Consider the following 25910-nt stretch of genomic DNA (forward strand, 5'->3'; position numbering starts at 1 on the left):
ATTACTGGAAATAGAATGGCAATAGATAAAATAACGTAGATATGTTGCATACAATATTGTACGTACAATACTCGGAGTCTGTGGAGCGCTTTATAGTAAATAGATTTAGTCTTTGTTTGCTTTGGCTAAATCCTGTTCAAGTGGTGGGTTAACCAACAATTAACAATGAGAGGACATTCCTGAACCCTGTTGACTTGGGGATGATTTGAAGTGACCGCCAATTATGACCATTTGATATTTAATACCAGCAATGTAGAAAAAGAGATAATATTGTAGCACCAAAATAATGTACCTTTTTACTGAAGGAGCAAAGTTTAACAAGCCATAACTCCGCTTCTGGATATCGTTTGAAGTCAAATGATATATCATTGTAAGGCTTATGATATATATTTTCTAAACACAGAAGAAAACAAAATTGACCAGGGGCCGACTTTACGAGCGTTTCGATGTGGATGGTCACATATGTTCTCTTCAAAGGTCAGATTTGCAAAGGTAAAGTTAATGACTTTTAAATCAAAACATTGTTTCCTGTTAACATATAAACCCCAACAGCTTTGTAAAAAAAACCTCAATGTCCGGAAGCTAAAAACAGGTTTTCACTGTTTTAATTACACAGCCGTTGACGTTAGTCACGGCTGTGTCTTTTTTCTTACAGGATCTTCTTTCTTCTTTCTTTCTTTCTTCTTCTTCTGCCGACCATTACATTTGCTCTAGTATTTACATACATTCATCGATTTTAACCTAACTTGGTCACTATCATCACTGACCAGGCCCCTACATGTCACATGAATTTCGTGGGGTCAAAGGTCACGTAGGGGTCACAGGGGTCAAAAACGTGATTTCAACTCAAAATGCTACTTCTCCCACAAATTAGTAGGACAGTAGCGCCACTTGCACACATGCATTGTTATTACGCAGTGTCTATAAATCATACACAGATTTGAGGTCAAAGGTCATTAAGGGGTCACTTCCGGTATAAAACCAATTTCCTTCAAAAAATTTTATTAGCTAAGAAAAACATAGGAGAGTGACGGTATGTGCACACATGAATTATATCAACCTAATGTATATGTGGTATTTTTTTATTTGAGGTCAAAGGTCATTAACGGGTCACTTCCGGTATAAAACGAAATACCTTCAAAATGCTACTTCTCCCACAAATTTCGTAGGATGGTGACGCAACTTGCACACATACATTATTATTACCTAGTGTCTATAAATCATACACAGATTTGAGGTCAAAGGTCATTAAGGGGTTACTTCGGTATAAAACCAAATTCCTTCAAAATTTTTTATTAGCTAAGAAAAACATAGGAGGATGACGGTATGTGCACACATGAATTATATTTACCTAATGTATATGAGGTATTTTTTTGATTGGGGTCAAAGGTCATTAAGTGGCCACTTCCGGTATAAAACCAAATATCTTCAAACAATGTTATAAGCTAAGAAAAACATAGGAGAGTGACGGTATGTGTACACATGAATTATGTTTACCTAATGTATATGTGGTATTTTTTTATTTGGGGCAAAAGGTCATTAAGGGGTCACTTCCGGTCCAAGACGAAAAACATTCAAAATATCCCTTCTGTCACAAATAACATAGCAGAGTGATACTATGTGTACACATACATTGACATAAGCCAATGCCTATGGGGTTTCCGTAGATTTGGGGGACAAAGGTCATTTTAAAAGGGGTCACAACACGGCTGTGTTCGTGGTCTTAGACCACAGCTAAGTCTAGTTAATGTTGTAGTTGTTTAATTTACTTTTGCTCCTTTTACATCATACTGGGTTTTTTTATACTTTTAAGTTTAATTTATCATTGTACAAGAACACACCTTCAGGTAGACGAGTGCCGCTGTTTCACAAGCATTGTTCAAACAAAATTATTATTGTTATTCTTAAAAAATAAACAATTCAACTGGCGCTTTCTATGAGATTAATTAATGCTCACTACCTTACAGACCACAATGGCCTCATTCCAGTGGAATAGTTCAATAACCCCAATTAAAACAATCATAGTGCAAAATTTGACCTCAAGTTGCAGAGTATGAGTTTTTGAACCCAAATATTCTAGGGCCATTCAATGAATGTATGTATTGGGGTTAAAGAACTGTGCCCTGATAGATGAACATGTTGTGGATCCTAGTGTTAGTCATTGATGTACATCCCATAATATTTACCATTCAGCTGACCAGGTGGTCACCAATCAGAAAAAAAACTGATGTACACTGTGGTCCAAAAACAACTTTACCCAATTTCAAAGGTAAATTTCTCAAAGTTGAAAAGTCTGTTTCAAATTGTTGTTGCAAATGCTGAAAGACACTATTTGGTGAAAATGTGAATGAAAAAGAATATAAATTCAAAATGGGGCACCAGTTTCAAGTTAAATGGTTAAAATTAAGTTTGTCCATGCATAAATTAAACAAGGTATTTTCTATTGTGACACAGTGGTCGATTCTTGCAACGATTCTCCCAACCTTATTTTGCGAAAAAAATCAAAATTCTCTTAAATTCATCCCTATTCCAAAAGTGATTCTCTTGATTCTTGCAATATGAGTTTGCAAGAATGAATTTCCATGATTTTGATTCACGCAAAGTTTGACGAAATTGCACCACACTGATGACACATCCCATAGATTTACGCATGGACTAACTTAATTTTGACCATTTGACTTAAAACTGGCGTCACAATTTGAATTTAAATTCTTTTCATTCCTATTTTTACCTAATACTCTCAGATAGATGGTCTATCAGAATATGTAACAACAATTTGAAACAGGCTTTCCAATTTTGAGAAATTAACCTTTAAAATTGGGTAAAGTTGTTTTTGGACCACCATGTATTATAGCTTTTATAAAGACTGATCACTCAGCCAGTTGACATTCAATTAACTTGTCAGACTTGAAGTTTTAAATATCTGAGTAGGTGTTTAATTCATTTTCATTGTTTGATATGATCTTATACTCGCATATCCGGCCAACTACTCGGAAACTGAAAAATAAACATTCTTAATTCTATATATTTATGGTATTATTTTTAATATAAATAAGTTTGATTACATAAAACATTTATGTATCCATGGCAACAATGCAGCTATTATACAATTCTATCATCTACATTTTATCATACTCTTTTTTTAGTAATTCTTTTTATTTTGCATCTTTGGTATGGCCTTACAGATGACCAATTATTATATTAGGACTGTTCAAACTTATCAAAAAGTACTTTTCTTTATGTCAAGATATGTTGTTGTTATTGTTTTGTTTTCCTTTGTTAAAGGAGGATTTCATGATCCTAGCATCCTCTTTTTATGACATTTTTCAGTAGATATCCACGAAAAAAGCTTATTTCCAAAATTTCAGTTGATTCCGATTTTGCGAGTTATGCATGATTATGTGTATTACACTGCTCCATAGACAATATGTTGTAATTTCGTTCTGGTGCACCAGAGCGAAATTCAAATTTAGCGATATTTTTGCTAAACGAATTAATCTGCAAGAAATATTTGGTACATAAACATTATTTAGCCAGAGGTATCCAGTGGTGTAAAAATCTCAACTTTTTTTGGGAAAAGTGGGGGGATGAGGCTGTGGATCACGAAAATACTGGTGCTACTGTTATTCTCGATGAATAATTAAGCTAAATTAAATTTCCACCGGGGGAGGAAAATAATTGCTTAATTGTCGCAGTTACTCGTACAAAAACTTGGGGAGCTGATCCTGGCTGTGCATTTCTGAACTGCAAGTCCCAGATTGTTGCCAAGTAGTTTATATATTTTATAGTCTTTGGCCACAGTGGCCAACAAATACCTGTTAAGTGTGCTGAGGCTTGTGGGCTTATGCCTGTGCATTAACCAATGCATCTTTTTTTAGTTATCTGCCATTTATATAGTTATTTCTATGAATCTTATTCCTTCACAAAATTTGTTATTTATTTACAATCACAAAACTTGACAAACATCCTTCCTGTTTCTACCTTAAAGTTTCTAATCTCTCAACCTGGCCAGGTTTCATTTTTATTGAAAAGTCAAATTTGGCTAACATGCAAAAGTAACAACAACACCCTCAACAATTTTTATGAAATGACAAAAGGTAGTTGAGTGGTGAGAATTAATAGGTATGGATCCTTCATTGGCTTACATGTAAAAACACAATCAATTAGAGGCCAAGTCCTCGTCCCACTTTATAATGGATGTGGTATTAGCTTAGTAGTAGGCTAGTACTCTAGTATCGCTTGCATCTATCTATCTATGTATTTAACTAAATGAATGACGTATCAGTGCCCTGATGGTATGATGGCTTTTACTATCAAACCAAGCATACTTGTACAGTGCTACATTTAGGAAAATATTAAGTTATATTAGAAAGTCAAGTTTACAGTCTGTCCACATAGAAGAACAAACCAAATTTGTGGCATCGGGGGTCGATGCTTTGCGTCACACGCGAATGCGTAAAGAGCGTGGTGCGCTCGGCAAGTACAAATCGTGCAGCAGTTGGCGCGCCAAAAAAGCTGTGCACTGAAATAATTATTCTCATACCTTCAGTTTCTGAGGTCTATTTACTTTGTACTTCTATGTAGACAGACTATAGATGAAATACTTTAACAATTAATACCATCTCCAAATTTAAATTTAAATCAGAGAGGGCAATACAAGAAATATTTTTTGCCTTACCAGCACAAATTCTCAAAAAATATATAACTTGGATTTAATTATCATCTGTTATTTTTATCTTCATGAAAATAACTGTAACTATGTACAAACATGGCTAAAAAACAATCAATAGTTCTAACAAAATAAGCAAGAAAAAGTATAGATTTATAATATGTGACTTGTCATCTACTAAGTGGATTTGAAGCTGTTGTTGTTAAGTGCATCAGATGAGGAGACTGGACAAGACTGGGCAAGAATGGGCTAGTCCAGATGAAATCCATACACCCCCTATGGAAGACATGACCTTAATCTTCCACACAAGGAGTGTGAATATCAAATAGGGTTACCTGAATGGGTGACTCCATTTGAAATCTACTCCCCCTGCTTGTGAGATTAAGGTCATGTCTTCCATAGGGGGTGTATTGATTTCAACTGGAATAGCCCCAAAAAACCAATCTGTGAAGAGGTTTAATTTTAGAAATGTAGAGGAAAATCAAGTCTACCCATCAGGGAACAAAACCTGTGAGGATGGTCATGGATTGGTAATGATGCTCACTTGAGGTACTGCTGGGAATCAAACCGAGGTGATAAGATGTGAGTGCTTCAACCCGGGGCTTCAACCATTACACCAACCCATCCTCCCAACTAAAGGTTAGTCTTGGCATTTTGAGATCAATTTAAAATTCAAATCAGCATTTGAAAGATCTCTTCTTGTAAGTACATCACAACTGCAATGATAACAAACTCTTATTGCTTCTCAGAAAGGTCAATGACTCTTACAGATACTTCATCAAGGGGAGAAAAAGAGGATTTATGCTTTGAACTTATGGATTTGGAGCTTATGAATGGAAATGAGTTTCCTTACTGATTAAAAAAACTCTAAATTGACTAATATGACTAATAAGATGGTTCTGATGATTCTTAATAGCGGTACTTATCACTGCTAGTATTTAAATGAGAAATTTATAAAGGTGACATTGCATTATTCAGTCATAAATTGGTATTTGTATTGCACTTTGATGGGATTTATTTGTGTTTTTGTTTTATTTGTCTACATGTTTTTAAATATTTACTTTTAACAGATGCAAGTATTAAACTTTACTTTTATTGAGTCAGCGACCTCTCTATGCAATTCATTGTGTGCGGCTTCAGGGTGTATTTCCTTGCATGCAGCATCATATCAGGAGTCTTCACTCAAAGCAGTGGCGTAGCATGGGTCATCATATTGGGGGGACACTGACCATGATGGAGGGGGGCACCGGCTCTAATGGGGGAGGGGCACAAGCCATTTTTCAGCAAGTTTCCTATTTTATATATTTTGCAATCGATTTGTGATCCCTCCCCCCACCCCCACCCGTGACGCTACTCCTCAGACTCAAAGTGCTGGCATACATTTATACACCTTAAAGACACCCACCCTAAAGATATGATCGAAACATACAGCTGCTTCAATGCATGGATGTCACTAACTTGCCATAGGTAAAAACTATGGTTCTGGAAGATTTTTTATATGGGGGGAATGGCACCAGGTCCAAATTATTGGGGGGAGGCCCAATGGTACTTTTTCATAGCCACCAAAATTATTGGGGGACCACCCCCTGGTCCAGAGCCACTGTAAAAATACTATTGAAGTGTGTCACTCAAATTGTTACATTAAATACCGGTACTTATTATTGTCCCTACCAGCAAATCACTCGCATAATAAACTAGTTGACTTCAATCATGTGGTTACTGTAATATCAATAAAACACTTTTGTCGTATTCTGACTGGTCCAAGCAATCATCAAATTACCATCCCATTATAGTAATGCAAACCTGTGGGTAATGCATATTTACTGGTCTGATCTGCCCTAGACAACAAACTTCCACAGGGATGACTGACAACAATTAGCCTTCAGGCTAAAGAGAGAGTTTTACAGCAAGTGTTGAGCCCCCCCCCCCCAGGACATGCCACTGCACACAGTCTTGCACTCAGCAGTAACATTTTCTGCCTCAAAATCTATATGGGAATTGAGTACATATTACTCGTACAAAGTGCATGTTAGAAGCCTGATTAAACTAAGAGCTTTACACATGAATGTATAATTACCGATGCGCTCAGGATGTTGTATACAAGGGGCTATTTATCTGTTAAATTGGAAAAAATGCTTGTTTTTGCAGAGAGCCTAGGGGATTAAGCCCTAAGGACATGTCATCAAAGGGTATCCCATTTACTATGTTATGCCTTGTTGTAGAGGTCAACAACATCAAGAAAGGAAGAGTGTAGAAGTGAGATAGGATTCATGGTGGAGAGATTTTTTAATTGAGCAAAACAAAATTCCAATTAAAACAAGAGATAGCCTGATTCTGTTGGCGCTGTGGTGACACAGCTGTAAAACTGGTGACAACCTGACCAATTGGACCTATAGGGCCTACAATCTCAGAAAAAAATGTGTTCAACAACTTGTCCTAATTCACATGTTCTATTTAAGTCACTTGAAACTAAGAATTGTCATTTTCAAATTTGGCATTTTAAAGAGTTCAAACATTTTGTTTGAATGTGGAAAATGACAACTGCAGTCGGTCTACTCTGAAGTACAAAGTAATGATGCGGACGCATACATTGTGCAAACTTTGAAGGCACGCATACCTGCAGCATAGACGCAACACTGCGCACTGTTTACACGCTGCATACACCCGTGTTGTCACTTTGTACTGTATATGTCCATAGTGTAGAGTTCAAAAATCAAGGAAATATTTCATTTGATGTCTGACATTTCCTGCAGTCTGACCAAGTCTATACACATCACCAATAAAGGAACTTGTTATTAAAGTGTTGAATTTCCCTTTTACACAATTTTACTACATGTACGCTGGTCTTGGGGTTTTCCTTGCTTAAGATTAATCAATGTACTTTGGTTTGACCATATAAGTGGCTCAAAAATGTTTTAGGTGCGGGGTTCAACAACAACAACAAAAATGATTTGTATTTGTTTTGATTAGCTTTTTAATTTTACGTCAGGATTGTAATGTTTCACCATATCTAAAATATCTATTGCCTGTTCAGTAATAAAGCTGTTAGGAAAGACCTTTCTTATGATCCCAATTTTCAGTGCTTTGCTTTCATCTCCCTTGTAAAACCACTATCAGAAATACAGTAAGCCAAAAAATTAAGGTATCAGTTATGTTCACCTCCTGTATATCCTAAACAAAGACATATATGTCATAATTGGAACCAGCAGCCAATAGCTGCATCTTTCAGCTCGAATTTAAGACCTCATTTGTTGAAATTGTTCAAGAAATAAAGACACAGCGATCCCCAAACCCAAGGAATATACCAATTTAAAAGTTGCAGTTTGCTGCATTAAATGCCCTATTGATTTGTACACAAAGTGTTAGTGTACAAGAGAACTAGCGCTGCGCTTCCATTGATTAGCACGTTAAAACCAGCGTCGTGCTTTCATTGATTAGAACACAAAAGTGCAACTTTTGATTTTGTTTCTTCATTAGGTTTTTCGATCACCGTTTCTTTAATTTTCAACCAATTTCAACAAATAAGGTCTTAAATCAGAGCTATAGAGTACAAAAATTGATTGCTTGTTATGACATAGGCCTATTTGTCTTTATTTAGGATATACAGGGGTGAACATGACTGGTACCTTATTTCTTTGGCTTACTGTATATTTATATATAAATGATGGAAATATATTTTGAAATGTTTTTCTTAGGCATTTAACACATTAACAAAATTCTGGATTAAAAAAACAAAACAAAAAACCAGTAAAATTGCCTCCAAAAATTAAATCTACATTTTAGTTGAAAATTGTATAAAAGCCAATAAAGTATTCCACCAATATGTGCATGCCCTTACATTTATATATGTATTTCTACCTACACATTCATAATGCATTTCTACAGCTGTAGACGATGTAGAAATTACTACCAGCACAATATTGCAAATGCAATTAACAAACTTCCACTGACTGTGACCTAAATTGAGACAGTGATTGTAAATGTAACATTTTGGGTCTAGTCGTGGTGCCTGCATAATTTCAAGGTCATCTGTCCCTATTACAGTCCAACCTCTCTCATCCGGACCTCTTTTATATGGATCTCTCTGTTATCCGGCTGTGAAATCTTCACAGGAAAATGTGGTTTTGGTGATTTGAAACCTTAATGCCATGCTCTGAATGCTTAGAATGACATATCTATGCTGCATAAAGTTCTCAAATGACATCTTTTAGTGTTATTACCCCATGTTGAAACAATCTTTTGTTGTCCCAATTTCAGTACTAAGGACAGTCTGATGCAAAATTACACAAAATTCACTTATCCGGATTTTTCACTTATCTGGACAATGCTTGGTCCCATCATGGCCGGATAAAAGAGGTTGGACTGTACATGTGCATCATCTTAAATTTGTCAACATCCATGCTAATCTCCTTTTCAATACCCATTTTAATGTCAACATTGACCGAAATGGAAACCATTGTTAGGCCTACACCAGAGGCCCAAAAATGAGACCCATATTGCAGCACATTGTACCGAGTACTGCCCCAGGTTGACGAGCAGATTGTCACTGCCAGCGTGGGCATCAACAATGCCATAGGCTTTTGGGAATTACAGAAATGGTCTAGTCAAACTCAACATTTGTGAAAATAGAGCTTTTTCATCACAACTGCCCAAAGATTAAGATTGACTGAAAACTTCAAATCTGTTGCACACTTGAAGATTTGACACTGTGAAATATTCCTTTTTCTATTACATGTAATGTTTTTTAAAATATTCTTGCTCCACTTCCGACTTTGTTGAATGGATTAGACCATTTCACAAATTTGGAAAAAAAGATACATCAATATCTTACATTCTGTCGACGACAAGGCACTCACAGCCACCAGTATCTGCAATGACATTAGCTGTACGTACATCCTCACTGTAATAATAGAAACAAAAGAAGCAAATAATGAAATTATTATGTGTCCATGCTGTACATATTTGACTACTATAAAAGTGACAATTTTTGTACAATATTTATTTTCCCTCTTTTCATAATCAAAGCAGCTACCACAAAAATAACAATGCATAAATATTTTCCTAGGTATAGGTCAATGTAAAGAGGCTTAGAATCACAAATTTAGAAGCAACTAAAACAATTAAAAATTGACCAAGCAAGAAAGTAATCAGACAAAAATGTCCACTTTTACCATAGGCTCTACACATACAGCGGTAAATTTTTGCGGGGTTTAATTTTTGCGCTTTTCGCAGCTGAACAGACAGCCACAAAATTTTAACCCTGCGAAAATAATAATTACGCATAGTACTTAATATGAATATATTTGGAAACACGAATTAAACACCCACTAAACTGTCCAGAATTGATAAAATTGTGAAAAATTAACCCAGCGAAAATATCCCACTACACAGTATTCAAAAAAGAAGATTACATGTTTATAGTCTGAGTCTGAATTAAAAGACTAGTTTGCATCTGACGTCATCTGTCAATCAAACTCGGAAACATGTCATGGCGATTGAAATTTCTTAATGCAGTGGTAAAACAGTGTACCTAATTGCTACTTTCGCAGCTTCAATCATATAAACAGGCGCAAAAGTTGGAACTTTCTTTTCTGAAGGCACCATGTCATCATCCAACAATGCTATGAAAGGTTGCTTTTTGCCTTGAAAAATAGCAATATTTGTCAACATTTTCTGTGATTCCTTTTCTCTGATGAAGGCACCAAGTTGATCGCCAGATGCAAACTAGTATTTTTAGCTCTGGCTCTGATTACAGTGTGTTGCAGAATCCAGTTTTTTATGATCAAAAATGCATTCTATGTGTAAGCTTTTAGAGGAGCTTGTGAGTGCAAAGCATGGTCAACCATTGTCAGATATAAGTACTTTATGGATTGTATAACCCCATGTTCGGAGTACACAGAAGACCCCCATGTCTAGAGTACTCATATTTGGGGGAAATATGGGTGTTTAAATGTATGTATCACTCTGGCAAAGGATTCAATTTAAAGTTTAGAAAGTTGAAAAAATATCATTGATTCCAGTTTTATCTTTGGGATCTTGTTGAAATGTAGTTCAACATAAGGCCAAAAAAATTGTTGTGTTGCCCTTAAATGGAAAAAATCAGGTTGGCTGGTTGGTTGGTCAAAATATTTTTTTTAAACCTTCAGTTTTTAAAAATCTCACAAAATATTAAATAATGCTTCTGCCATGAGGGACATTGTTAATTTTGACTACTGGATAATCAATTTAAGACTAGTCTTTCAATAAAACATTCATTTCTAAAAGTGGAAAACATTGAGATTTTGAAAACATCTCTAAAAATTGTCATTAAAAAAAAGTCACAATTTATCAGGATTTAGGGTCAGTCAGTAAGGGCAACATAACTATTTTGTTTTTTGGCCCAAGATGAAACTGATAAAGGCAGTGATCAGACTTAATTGGTAATACATACATAATATCTAGGTTGATTTAATAGAAGAGGCCTATCAAAATTATATCTCCATAATTAAATGTACCCAGGTGCCATCTATCTATTGTATGTTACAAATTTAATGATATGTATGAACATCATTTTATATCTAAAGGCAAAATAGACCAATTTCATATTGTAAACCAACGCTTTAGAAGACACAACTAGTTTTATATTATATTATATTATATTATATTATATTATATTATATTATATTATATTATATTATATTATATTATATTATTATACAAATATTGAATGTTATAATGAGTACAATGGTAAGAATATTTTTATGACATGAAATATGGACTGTTCTTTTCAATAAGGCTTTGCCAAATTAAGTTCATATTTAACCGAATGAAAATATTCTTTACATTGAACGAATAAAAACATTCAATATTTGTTTTATATAACTCACATAAAATTCTTTATCTTCATCTTTAATCTTTATCATAATTTTATAAATTTTTGCAATAGTCTTTTTCTATAAACAGCAAAAATATCTAATTGTAATTGACCAATCAAATGATAAGAATCTTTGTATGAGTTATATAAATTATATTATATTAAATGTTGTTTTTGAACAATTATATTCTACTCTAACATGTTATAATTCTGTTAATTAAACAAGTCTTGAGTATTTTATGTTTTTTAAACATCAAGAAACTAAAGCCAAGATGACATTTCATGGACAATTATTTCGTTAACTTTATATAAAAAATGTTTAAAAGTACATTTATTTTATGAAACTTGACCAAATCAGAGCTAATTTAAATTATAGCATATACACGTACAGGGATAATATGTGACTGCATCTCTTTCTGACCCAAATTCAGGCCAGACAAAAATAGCATCGTTAAAACTTGACCAAATCAGTAAATTTATAGCACATACACATATGCATACAGGCTGAATATGTGACTGCATCTCTTTCTGAACAAGTTCAGGCCAGACAAAAATAGCATCATTATAGCTTTTTAAAACGTAGTTGGTTTTAAGTATTATTGGAAAGGCATTCCCCAGAGTATGTCATGTTGTCATCATCTGTTGCCATAGCAACCATACACAATCATTGAAGGTCAAGGATGTCAACCTTAATGCAATCACTGAATTACTATTATTACAACCTGCATGCCCTGCAAGGTAAAGAGACAACTAAACAAATTTGCTCTACAATTTGCTTCAAATTTAACAGGAAGGCTAGCCAGCAAGACTAATAGGAAATTCTGGATTCAGATAAACAAAATACTTGAACATCCCAACCTTGGACACTTAAGGAAACACAGTTTTAATCATTTTACAGGAGGATTTGGTGTTTTGCTTAATATTAAGAAACACTGAAAATTACAGTAGATGAAATTGCCAACATTTTAAACAATAGTGTTGCCTTAATATCAATTAATTAAAGAAAGATTAAATAATTAAGATGTTGTATCTGCACTAGTGTTTTCAAGGTGAGAACAAGGATGTCATATCGGCCACATACAACATTCTGACTCAAAAACAATATTATTATTATTATTATTTTTATTAATAATAAAGCTATAAGACTGCAATGAAAATCTTAACATAGTAAAATTAAATGATATAAAGGTTAGGATAGTGACATTTCCTCATATTTAAATGTTAAATGGCAATTCAAGATTAAACCATGATTGATTATCCTTTAATTTCTGAAAGAACAAGAATGTTGTCTCTGTCACATACAACTTTCTTGAATTCCTGTACTATCAAATTTATTTCGGGTGTTACACTATGTCGTATGTGGCAGAGACAACCCTGGAGACAACTTTCCTGTTTTCACCAGGAATTACTGAGTGCAGATACAACAATTAATTTTATTAATTAAAAATTAATTAAGCTTAAGACTGGAACAGTTTATAATAATTATGCTCACTTAATTCACCATTTCATAATCCATTAATAACTTAACTTAATTGTGCCTACAAAATGTTAATTACAATTTCCTTGCACTGACTGATGAAAAGCAGTGTAAAACAATTTGCCAAGTGAATACAAGAATGTCACTAGACTAGACTTTTATGAAATTGGGACACTGATTTTTGGTGTGTTGTTTTTTCTTACTCATGGAATGTGAAAGTGAATTACAAACAAGAAGCATACAACCAGGTGACAAGAACTTGCATCTCCCATCAGTGGTACTTCATAGAAGCTTTATGGAAAAAGTGTCTCCCTAATCTTTCATGATTGCAATGCAAGCAAATGGCAAAATATTGGGAAAATCAGATCCCTACTAACTGAATGAATAACAAGAGTATCTGATTTATATGAATGTTAATAAAAATGTAAATTGTTTTTACCTGAGGGTACACATCTACACACACTTAGCACATTCCATGAGCAGTCAATCAGTAGTACTGCACTATTATGTACTACGTGATAAGTATGCTTATATCTGCTAAAAGTAATCCTATATCACATCTAAATGTCCATGACTTTCTTGCAATCACACACATTGTTAACATATGGAAAGCAACAATAGATAGTATTTTCAGTTCTATATTATTTTTCTCCTTGTTAAGTTTGTAACATAAGTGCACATTTCACTGATTCACCAAAATAGTATACTCTCCATTTCACCTTGACATTGGTAGTGATGGGTTTTCTGGGAATGCTTGATGTGGTTGCACTACAAGTGTGCCAACAATTACGTTAGCCTGTGATTTGAGGCTGCTACCAGCGAAATACACCCATATGTCACTACCAAACTCAAAGTGATACAAAGTATATTTAAGTGTTAGTGCTTTCCTTTTATGCACCTGTGACAAATATATAAAGTATAGCACCTTTGGGTTCCTGCCACCACTAGAAGACCCATTTCACCAACTATACCAAGCAAAAAATACTATAAGACAGGATTCCCTTTGCTCCGACACCAAGTTTAATGTATTGCTCTGACACCAAGTTCATAATAAGAATATATAGGTTTTGGTGCATCTGGCATGCCTATACTAACTGCCTCAATATTTTGGCTCCCCTCAATTAAAGCTGTTTTGTTTGAGTATGTTGTTTATCTAAATATGAAGCTGTATACATTTGGTTGTATAGATGGTTGGTCTTCATCTTTGTGTGCATTGAAGAAACCATTTCTTAACTCTAACACATAAATATACAATAGCATATGAATGTCAAAGTTGGTAGGGTGTATAAGCATGATGAGTTCTGGTATTATATACCTTTATGCTATTAATGAGCTCATTTGCATATTCAAGAATCACTCCACAATCTACAAACCATATGCAATGATAGACACACTTAAAAGTTAGTACATTGCTAAACCAAAATGAATTTTTGTGCTATATAGTTTGCTAAACCACAATTAGCCTTTTCAAAGTATGGCGTACACAAAAGGAGGGCAGTCTTCAATCTGGGTAAAACCCGGCAAATTCAAAAGACTTAACCCACTTCATGCAGCGCCATCCTATTGGGTCCGCCATATATCGAAAAAGGCTACAAAATTTTGGTGCTGTATAAATATAGTTTTATTAGGTAATGAGCTCATTAAAATAAAAGCCGTATTCACTGCAGAGTGCAAGAGAAGATGTTGATATCAGATGTATTGTGTACAGAGAAATGAATGTTGTAGAATGCCTTCATCTTTTGAGTGACAGGTCACAAGGTGATAGGTGAAGGTCACTTATTCTTTTTTGCTTTCGGCTTTCAAATTAATTTCCGTCTGTGCTCTTTTAGAAATGACATCTCAATTCCTGGAAAAACATGGAAAACTTACACCTTTGACCTTGTGACCCATTGATATAATTCCATATATAGTAATGCAATATGCACCAAAAAGACTAAGCGTATGGTATTCTCTGAATTTAACTATACTTACCCATGACCCCTATGAATAAAATAAATTTAACAGAACAGAAAAGAACAGAGAGAAATTAAATCAAAAATTAAAAGACAATAACAACATTTTAAATACAATAAAGAAACAAGTAAACTTAAAAACATAGAAATATGGAAAAATGATAGACCACAACCAAATCATGAACAAGTGTGACAAAATGGAAGACATACACTGCAATTTGCTATTAGGCCTATATATTAAAAAATAATTCTTGAATCTCATCCAATTTTGTTTAACTCTAATGATTCCATATCTATTTTAAAATCTTGTCCTCTTTTGGTGTTCTAATATTAGATAATATATGAACTCTGTCCAAGTTCCATTGCCATAATTATAGGCGTTCTTTTTGCATTGAACAATAACAGCAATGGAACCAGATTTATAATCAAACAAAATTAGTTCGCTATGAACAACGCTAGAATCTCACATCTTTTAACTTCAATATTAGCTAGTTCATGCATAGAATGACCTTTGAATACAAAAACTCATCTCCTTCAACTTGATGTCAAATGTTGACCTATGATTGTGAAATGGATGTAATTGAACTATGCCACGTACCACAGTGAGACTATATAAGCTTACCTGAGTAATGCTTTCTCTCCAAAGTAATCCCCTAGTTTAAGCTTACGTACTTCTTGAGGTTCTGGGTTGCCAGTTACTAACTGAGTAATTCTCACCTAGATGAAAATATAATACGGAAGATTGATGTAAAGCTTCTTTATTCTGGAAGGTATTTCTAACATTCAACATGTTTATACAGAACACCTTGCGTAACCCGTTTTATTCATCCATATTTTTGATATGTGTCGCCATCAACTGAGTCGTTGCTACAGCCCTAGGCCCTGTAAAATGCAGGTAACCATTCACAGATCAGAATAGAAACACTGTTTTGTGACCTTGAAGCTGCGTAAGGTCAGGTTTGGATTATGCGCAATGTATTGCAGCTTATCACCATTTAAGTGACTTCTGGTGTACCCTGTCAATTCTCGCTATTCACAATAAAGGCGCCGCCAGCGGTTTGCGATGTAATCGTGATGTATCATGGGAAAATTCGACATCAATTCCGAACATCTGAATATTACCATGCTATTACATAGGAACACGTGACAATATTTTTTAGTTTGTCAATATAACGGTATTACACGCAAATCGATAGATAAAAAATTAATTGTGCTCATTTCAAATCACATTATTAAGTATTATTGAGTACCGATTCGCGTGTAACACCTTTATTTTGACAAACTAAAAAATATTGTCACGTGTTCCTATGTAATAGCATGGTAATATTCGTAGCGGACTTGGATGTCGACCTTTTCCCATGATACATCAACGATTATCGCAACTGCTGGCGCTCTTATTGTGAATCGAGAATTGTCACCTCACAGTGTTTCTACTTAGAATGTGATCCCATATCACCCACTTTTAAGCACCTCAAAACGTGGTGTCACCCTGCATCATCGATCTGTTTCTACTGGGATCATCACCCATTATTCCCTCACATTACTGCACATCACGTGTCCTTCCTTCTTCCTTATAAGTGCCTCCCTCATATGTATGAGTATTATCGCACTGTGTACAGACAAGCTGTACTTATTTTTTACTCTGGAACCTAGGAGTAGATGAGTGTATTTTTGAAGTACAGTCAACAGTACCGGGATAATCCCCTGCTCTTTTCGAATAGCATGTGACGTTCTTTAATGTGTCCACTACATTAATGTAAGAAAACATGTACACGGGACCGACAGCTTAAAGTGCCCTCCGAAGCACTAAGCAAGTAGAGTGAAGTGCCTTGCTCAAGGACACAAAGAGCCAGCCGAGCTTAGGCGGACCCTTCTCCGTAGAAACACATTGATAGAGAGTGGAATTTAACATGATCTGCTAGGTTTGATGAGTAAATTCAGTGAGAAATTTAAAACAAAGAAGAGAAAAAAAGGATTGCTTTAAAACTACAACTGTCTCTTCCCTTTACTCTTTGTCCCAGAATTCCCATCTCAAGTGTTATTTCACTCCACGGTTTCACTCATCCTCTTTACCCTCTAATCACACAGTATTTGGTGCAGTACATGCCTATATAAACATATGATATTCATAACTTACATCCGTGATGCAGTATGTGTTGTTATCCAATATAAACATACCAAGTTCCATTTCCTATCAACATGTTTCTACTTATTTCCGGATATCCAAGTCATGTTTGTCATATTGTGTGAAATCATTCCTATAATAATTTTTATGTATGAATGTGTGAGGTGATATGCTGGAACAAAATCAATTTTATGTTGGTACAATTGATTTGTGAAGATTGTCAAAAGAGTATTCAATATCTTTTGCAAGTACAAACACATTTCAGGAGCTATAAGTCCAATTGTGATGGAGATTACATTAGGAGGTAAAACAAAAAGGATTTTGCCATACAATATCAACAATATTTTATATCAGGTAGTGGCAGCCAAGATATCCTAAATTTGATGTGGCCATCAGTTTAACACAAATACAAGACTTTGTCAAATATTTCCAAATTTGTATCATCTCACCAAACAATTATAAAAGTGTGCATTTATTTTCTCATTATAAATCCATTCAAATGGATTGAGAATGAACTGCTTTTATATTTTTGCAGGGACAAACGTTAGTTTGAAATTCCTGCTAATTGTCTTGTTGTAATCATGGTACAAAACTCAGGGAGCTGATCCTGGCTGTGAAGGTCAATTGTGGAATACCTTAGGTGTGTGCTCCAAAAGCTGCAAAGTCCCTGAATTGTTGTTGTTTTATGGTGTATGGAATGATATGGGGCTGTGGTGGGCAGCGATAACCTGTAAAGTATGCTGCAGCTTGTTGATTAACGTCTAAGCGTTGAGCCAGTGCGTAGTGCACTTTAAATCACTACACTTTCTTCTTTTTTACTTTGAATTCAATTTACTGCTGTTTAGTTAGTGCCACACAACAACTAAACTAAAGCTGACAGAACAATAATTGATTCCTCTGTATACATGACCTTGGCACACATAACTGTCAAGGCGTAATGATCACAAGTATACCATGAACTTCACATCGCGTTCATCATGATCCTTCGTAATGATCACGAGTAACAATGACCTTCATTTTACGTTCATCACGATTCTTTGGAACTAAGCAACTGTTTTTACCTGCTTAAATGATTTGGGGGAGGATGCAAATATTCCTGACCTATCAGTACAAACTCTTTTGGCTCATTATGATTAACTAATTATGTGGCGTAGATTTCTCTTTGACATTGGGGGGATGGAGGTGTAAAATCTGTGAATGGAGCATTGTTTGTTTAAAAATAACTGGCCATTTTGAACCTAAAATGGTTAAATGTGAAGTTAAATAGGAACAAATGTGCAGAGAGCACACAAAAATTAAAACAGTTAATTTGGTCGAAAACATACATTTGCATCTGGGGGATTATTGCATTGATTATTGCATATGGATCCCAGGTATAGAACATAATCCCTCATCGTATAATGGGGGGTATCCCTCCCCTGACTGATCTACGCCTATGCCTAATAATAATAATGACAACAGGCAGTATTGGAAATAAGCTTAAAATGTTCAAGGGCCATTTGGGCCCATAAGTCTAAATTTCTACAGGTCCCATCAATTTTTATTTGCCCACACTTAAATTTTACATGTTTTCAAATGGTGCACTTTTTAAGATGTCAGACTCCAAGGTGGACACTTTAATATTTGAAAAAGGATTAATAAGTGTAAAACAAGCTTGTATTACTGCCTTTGTGTATCAAAATTTCATGGAGCCTGTGATGTATTTTCACAGGCATTTGATCCGAGGACCTGCCTTCCAACACTGACAACAGTGGTAGGTTGGCAGACAAAACAAGCATTATTTTTGACATGAAGTAGAGGGATTTCTGTACGTCACTAGAATGATGTCACTATAACGAATGGTTTTTAATTGGATTTGTTATTTATGTTCCGTCTATCATTGGAAGAAACAAGCATGCTCTGCCTTGAATCTTTCCACAGGTTAAAATAACATTACAACATGAATTTTCACATTAAGTCCAAGGCCAATTTCCTGTCAAAGCAATAATGTACGATCTTTAAATCATGTTATCTGGTTTTATTTTTGATAGCTATAGTATTACATCTTATCTGAGACACAACACATGCTGATTGATAAGGCACTGAGCTACCTGATGATGCATCTCAGATAAGATGTAGCCTAATCAATCCCCTAGCTAGCAAATATAGTAAGTCAAGATCAACAGATTCATAATTCATTTATCATTTTTTATCTACCTGGATGATTAAGAACATTTCAAATCCTCCTCCTTTCTCTATGCCAATGTCTATCCTTGGCATTGAATGCGTACTAATATTACATGGTTTCAACTGCCTTGATCTAGCTTCATGTGTACAGAAATTTCCTCGTTGATGACGGTAAGTAAATTAAAAGTTATTGCGCAAAACGTTGCAACAATGGGATCACTCTGGCCTAATGATTAGGGCGTTTGACTCATGATCGCAAGGTTATGGGCTCAAAACAATGTGTTGGCTCCTTGGGCAAGACACTTTATCTCTTTTGACTCATGATCGCAAGGTTATGGGTTCGAAACAATGTGTTGTGTCCTTGGGCAAGACTCTTTATCTCCCTTATACCACTCCACCCAGGCATATAATGGGGAGTTGTTATGGGTAGTCAATCCCTATGCTATTTTTTGTGGGACATATCCTAGTGGCTGCAGAATAAATGTAAAGCTCTTTTTACCGATTTGAAAATGGGTTATATAAATGCCAACATTGATTCATTTAGTAATAATTACCTCTTTAATATGACGTGTCTGTTTAAGGGTAGACGAGCTATTGTTGGTCGAAGCAACCAAAAAAATCGATTTTCATTATCTAGATCAATATATTATTGAAAATTAACACCTTGATGTTTTGCAAAAGTTCATTCTACAAATCGTATACTTTGCAAACTTGCTTAATTTATTGTTGTTAATGAGTTACGTACATTTTACAAAACTGTTGTTGTTTCAGCCCTCTTTACAACGTAACTCAAGAACCGCAGCAAGTGTATCTGTGATATTTTAATTCTTCTACACGCTCGCTATGAATTGAGCAATGCAGTTTTTGCCAAAGCTCACTACCATTCGTAAGATGCCGTGAACTACCAAATCACAACAGTTTAAAATAATTAATAACCTTAAATTATCTTAGAAATAAACAACGCAAGAAACCCACCATGCCTGATATACATCCCTAGGCTGTAATGCCCACACAAATTTTCTATAGTATCAAAATAATTTCTAGTTCAAAATATCAAGATGAAATTATGCTGCCAGGGTGTGGTAAATCAATTTGGTTAGTGCCCAAGTGTCATTTTTGTTATTATTTTCACCAGTATTTGCAAAAGGCAACAATTGAATTCAAATGTTGATTATTTTGTAATCAAATTTGTATATTTTTATAATTGAGTTCTGATTGTGTTCACTCCATCAAACAAATTTGGTTAAAATGTTGCAACAACATCCAACGAAGGATGATAAATATAAGAATTTATACATATAATACAATGTATTGCACTTGAATTTAACTGCGCAATAATAATGTTTAGCTTTGATGTTCTTCAAATTGAATAAACTTGGAGAAATTAAACTGCATTCATTGTGCAAAAAAAAATTCAAATGCAGAACTCCTAATGCTTTTATTGAGTGTTGATACATGTTGTGTGTAGTTTAGTTTCAAGGAGGATATCACCACAGGTTTTCAAAAGTGGATGGCCATATCTGGTCTTCATTTCATTAACTGCTCAAAATGCTGGTCACCCCATAATCCCCCGACTAACAAAAGTGGGGTGGGGAATACTGGTGATTAATGTTTTGAACTCACAAACTGCACCCTATAAAATATTTGCCTGTGTTTTCTTCTGTTTTCTTCCAGGGTTTTCTTCCTAAAGAAAGTATAATTATTGATATTTTTATCAAAATAATAAATATTCTGATGAAAAAATATACCTTTTTTTATACATGTATAATATTTTGTATTTGGACAGCCTAAAACTGAATTTATACTCCATCGCTGAGTGACGAGTGATTAGTGTTTGACCAATGAGGTAACATGCTTTTGCCAACACAGTAAAAAGCGCTCCACCTCATTGGCTAACCAATCGCTATCGCTTAGCGATGTAGTATAAATTCAGTTTTACAGAGAACATGGAGTATGTATTACCTTATGCTGAAAAACAACCCTTTTGACTTGCCTTTAAAGAAGCACTGATAATATCCACCCAAAAATACAATTACCCCTCCCTCCCCCACTCCTCCTCCTTCCTCCCTCCTCCCTTCCCTTGGTTGCATTCTTACAGATCCTTTGCTGATGATATAGAATGTATCACCCCTGGTTCCTTCTCTGACAATGTATTCTCCCTCCTCCCCTCCTCCCTCTCCCTCCTCTCCTCCCTCCCTCCTCCCTCTCCCCTCCCCCCTCCCCTTGGTTGCATTCTTACAGATCCTTTGCTGATGATATAGAATGTATCACCCCTGGTTCCTTCTCTGACAATGTGTTCTCCCTCTGGATAGAATTCAACCTCAAGACTTTCAGCCAACTTGAACAGATTGGAACGATTCAGGTCTCTTAGAAGATGCACACTGTAAAGAAACAAGACAAATATGATTAGCAATATGAGGACATAATATAGCTCTGAGCATATAAAGGTACCGGTTGCTGTCAGGGCCAGATTTACCTTTTGCTGACCCTAGGTATGGCAGCATGATTGACTGCTCCTAGCTCTTCAAATTAAGTACTACACCCCTACTCTACTAGTGTAGCATTAGTTTTTTTCAAGAATTCTTGCTTGAGTATCTTCAATTAAAGCCATATTATAACATTTCTTTAAAAATAGATTAGTATTAATTTTCAATAAAATATTAGCATTTACTGTCAGATATGTCCCTTTTAATTTTGAGCCGAACAAGTGAGGTAAAGCAAAGAAAATCGAATTTACAACTAAGCGCCAATGCATGTCACGCCGGCGGTTGTAATATGGTACGACCCTCTGGCGTGTGTGTGTGTGTGTGTCCCGCACGCCGTGTACGTAGTACTGTGTTGACATCCCATACGCATTCGACTAATATTTCTATCGTAATAATAAAACGCTGATTCAGGCGGTTTATTCAAAATCTCGTATTTTGACAAAACTACAGCACCTAAAGTCTTGATTTTTGCAGAGAATCTTTGTTTACTAAAGTACATTACAATCGTGTAAAAACCTGAATTAAAATTTTTTTTGAGGGCGTTCTCCTCAGCAAATGTTATAATATGGCTTTAACTTCATTGGGGCTAAGCACAAAAATAGGACAATTGTAGCCTAAAACTGGGCTAAAGGATGATGTGCATTTGCATTACATCTCTTCAACTTCCTCTTCCTTTTTTTAAATTTTCTAATTTCTTTTACTGTTTGTTCTCTCAAAATGTTTCCCGCCCTCAGATCATAGCCCCTGGGATCCGGGCCTAGGCCCACTGTGCCCTGTGGTAAATCTGGCCCTGATTACGGTAGTTCAAACTTGCATGTGAAAAAAAAAAAAAAAAGTTTTACATCATGATTGTCTTTAATTGGTGAGATGAGATGTTCTCACTTATACAAGGTTTCAATTCACAACTAGAAGTCAGTGATGGCGAAATATGGACCTAGCATATGAAATGTACAGGATGCACCTAAAAGGCTTGCCATTTCTTTCTTTGGATTCACCGGAATAAGTATACAATGTTATCAAAATACCTGCATCTACTTCCTTTCCGACTATTTCTTGGTATATTCTTCTTTCTTTAAAGTAAAGTTTAGTAAACCAGTTGAATGGTCAGTGCCCGGGTCAGTGTCCTTATTTCTTGCTTTTTCAGCCTGGCTTATGCATTTTGCAAGGTCTGGATTGTAGATTTGCAGATTGTAATCAGGCTCGTACGCAAGATTTTTTTTGGGGGGTGCTGATTTTCCCAAGGGGCGATTTTGTGAAAAGTGAACTTTCTTTCCAAACTTTGGACATTTTTTGACGAAAACCCCGTAAAAAACCTGATTTTTTAACTTGCTACGGTCGCAAATTCTGAAATGTTGGGACTTTTTGTACACTTTTGGCAAATTTGGGGGGGGGGGGGTACCCCCTGCGTACGGGCCTGATTGTAATTAAGCATGTCTTAATTAACTAATGATGATGTACCACTAAAAGGAGCTGTATGGCAATCATTTCCAAAAGACTGAAAATGAAAAGGCTGAGATTTGCTGGACACTCTGCCAGAAGCAAAACCGAGGCATGTTCTAGAGTTTTGTTGTGGCAGCCTACGCTTGGCAAAAGATCAAGAGGACAACCACAGAAGGACTATATCAATCATCGGGATAGAGAGACAAGACATTAAGGAACTGCATGCAGAACAGAGTTGTATCGAGAGCCATCAGTGGAGTCCGACTAGACAAGTCGTCCTAAACAATAACCATAAATAATTAACTAAACAAGTAAACAAACAAACAATGTATGACTTATAAAAAGTTCTAACAAATTGTAGCCATTTTCAAGAAACATCAGAGCTAACAACATCGGCTGATGAAGTTCCTCCCAGTAAACATAATAAACAAGGTTGAAGTCTAATCTCCTGAATTTTACCATAATTATATCAGTTTGGTTGAGCTTCATTAAGTCATTTTAAATAACAATGTTCTTGTGTATCATCATTTATTTCCGATCCTTGCATATATTTATTATGTCTGGCATTGTCTCACATCATTTCTTCATTATTTAAATTTTGGGTACAACAGGAAAACAATCTCAGAATATTTAAGGAAAAAGGTTTAATAAAAGTAATTTGGTGATTCAACAATTCCCACGCATTTACTTTTTGTTTACATTAATAAGAGGAAATGCAACAGCCACAATGCAGTTGCTTTTTGCTGCATCTCGTCAATCTACTCATCTTATGGCTATTTTTTTGTTTTTTGTATTTGCTTTTAAGTTGAATAAACCTGATAAAATTTACTTGATGGAAATGACATTGAAATTTCATATTTACTTGAATCTTAATATTCGTACTCTGAAAATAACTTGAAATGATAGGCACATACATCACTTATTGTTAAATTTTACACCTTTTCTGTTTGGTAACTATGGAAACAGGATATCAATCCCATCACACTCCCACTTAATGGAACTTCTTCATTTTGCAAGGGCATTCATTTTGTTAAAACATTTTTATATAAATTTGTCCTGAGGTTGTTACTTTCAGTGTCAAAAAGGTCTCAACAAATTCTTGAACCTTTCTTTTATCTATTTATTCCTTTTAAAATGTAAATCTGCACATATTATTGTCCTAGCAACTGATTTTACCTAATCCATGAATATTTTAAAATGTCCAGTACTGTATAGAACTAAAGTGGTTGTTTGGATTGCAAAGTTTTGAATTCCTTTTTTTGGATGGATATATACTTAAACATGTTATTTTAAAGGCCTATAACATTTGTTGAGGAGGACATCCTAAGTTTTGTCAAAATTTGAACATGATTGCAATGTACTTTTAAAAGTAAATTATACCCTACAATATTTTCAATAAAATGATGGAATGACGTACACAGTGTGTAGGTTCTGGTCTCTTACAAATGAAGGTCATAACATATGAAAAGGACCGAACTCAGTCATGATTGAGTGATGTGCATTGGCGATATTATGAGCCCAAATATTTTTCTTGCCCCCCCCCTCACTTTTGAGGCAAACCCCCAAAATCATGTCAATTTCTACTTTTTGTGGCAATTTTGCACAAAATTTGCCAATTTTGCCCCCCCTGAAATTCACTTTGCCCCCTCAATGCCCCCGAAAGAAATTACTGGCACCGCCACTGGATGCAATCAAGCAAAATCAGTCGGAACTCAGAAATACTGATTTTGAGATATAGCCAAACAAAGTTTTGTTTCCTCTTGTTTTGAAAACTCTTTAATTGCTCATATCTTTGGAACTGGTTATTCAATTTCAATGGTGCTTTCTGCAAATCCAGCTTTGTAAATGCTTTTTACTATCCTTTAAGAAACTGAAAATGTAATATTCCCGAGTTCCGACTGATTTTGCTTGATCGCATCACATATGGCTTTAAAGTAAAAAATATTAGAAATACCTGGGTTTCTGTCCATTTTAAGCTGAAATAATTAGGTCAAATGACAGATCTAAAAGGTGAGTCAAATTCTGGACTTGTTTTAATAACATCATCCTTCTAAATTGTCATAGACCTTGCAAGTACCTTCCTTTTCTTTTCTTTTAAATGATTTAAATTCAATTAAACCATAAATACCAAGGTGTAAAGTAGTTTTATGGTGTGTAGTTCTCAGGATCAAATCAAAGTCCATTTTTATCATCTTAGTTCCTGCATTCATCATGAGTGTCAATGGGTTCATCAATGGAAATGGGTCAGGTTAAATGTTTGCTTGTCTTATTTTGACGATTACGCCCTCACCGTTTTTTCAGGATGCATTTCATTATTTAACTTTACACTTCATTTTGATAAACTACTTTCTTGAACAGCAAAATGGAAGTTCATATTTTGATGACTAATATATTTTTAATAGCAAAATTGAAGCCATTTGGTCATTACCATTTATCAAATATGTATCAAAATGATTGGTACCCGTTAGGTTTGATGGTTATTGAAAAGTCTGCTTCTTCCAAATGCAACATTGGAAGCTCTTCTTCCTGCTGAAATTGGCCTGGGGTGTTAAGGTTAGGGCAAGATGTCTGAACTAAGAAAAATTCACATCTTGCATCATGAACAACATATCTTCTGTATTTGACAATCAAATGTGAATGCATTCAATTTCAATTGCATAATGAAACCTAATCTTATGATCTAATCTATTGTTTCTTGCTGTGTTTTTTTCTGTCTCTCAAATTCATCATTTCCAACATCAG

At 35.0% G+C, this 25910-nt stretch overlaps 1 protein-coding gene across 7 annotated transcripts in view; it reads right to left on the reverse strand.

The window, feature by feature from the left end:
* Nucleotides 1–25910, reverse strand: part of LOC140158510 (cGMP-dependent protein kinase 1-like) — a 168912-nt gene that overhangs the window by 44273 nt on the left and 98729 nt on the right. For all 7 annotated transcript variants that reach the window (XM_072181619.1, XM_072181620.1, XM_072181625.1 and 4 more), the window contains exons 7-9: nucleotides 21482–21623; nucleotides 15574–15668; nucleotides 9501–9569 (exon numbers count right to left, since the gene is read on the reverse strand). In XM_072181619.1, coding sequence (XP_072037720.1) covers nucleotides 9501–9569; nucleotides 15574–15668; nucleotides 21482–21623 — 306 coding nt within the window. The remainder of the gene's footprint in view (nucleotides 1–9500; nucleotides 9570–15573; nucleotides 15669–21481; nucleotides 21624–25910) is intronic.

This window comes from Amphiura filiformis, chromosome 8 (genome assembly GCF_039555335.1).
Source record: "Amphiura filiformis chromosome 8, Afil_fr2py, whole genome shotgun sequence".
NCBI lineage: Eukaryota > Metazoa > Echinodermata > Ophiuroidea > Amphilepidida > Amphiuridae > Amphiura > Amphiura filiformis.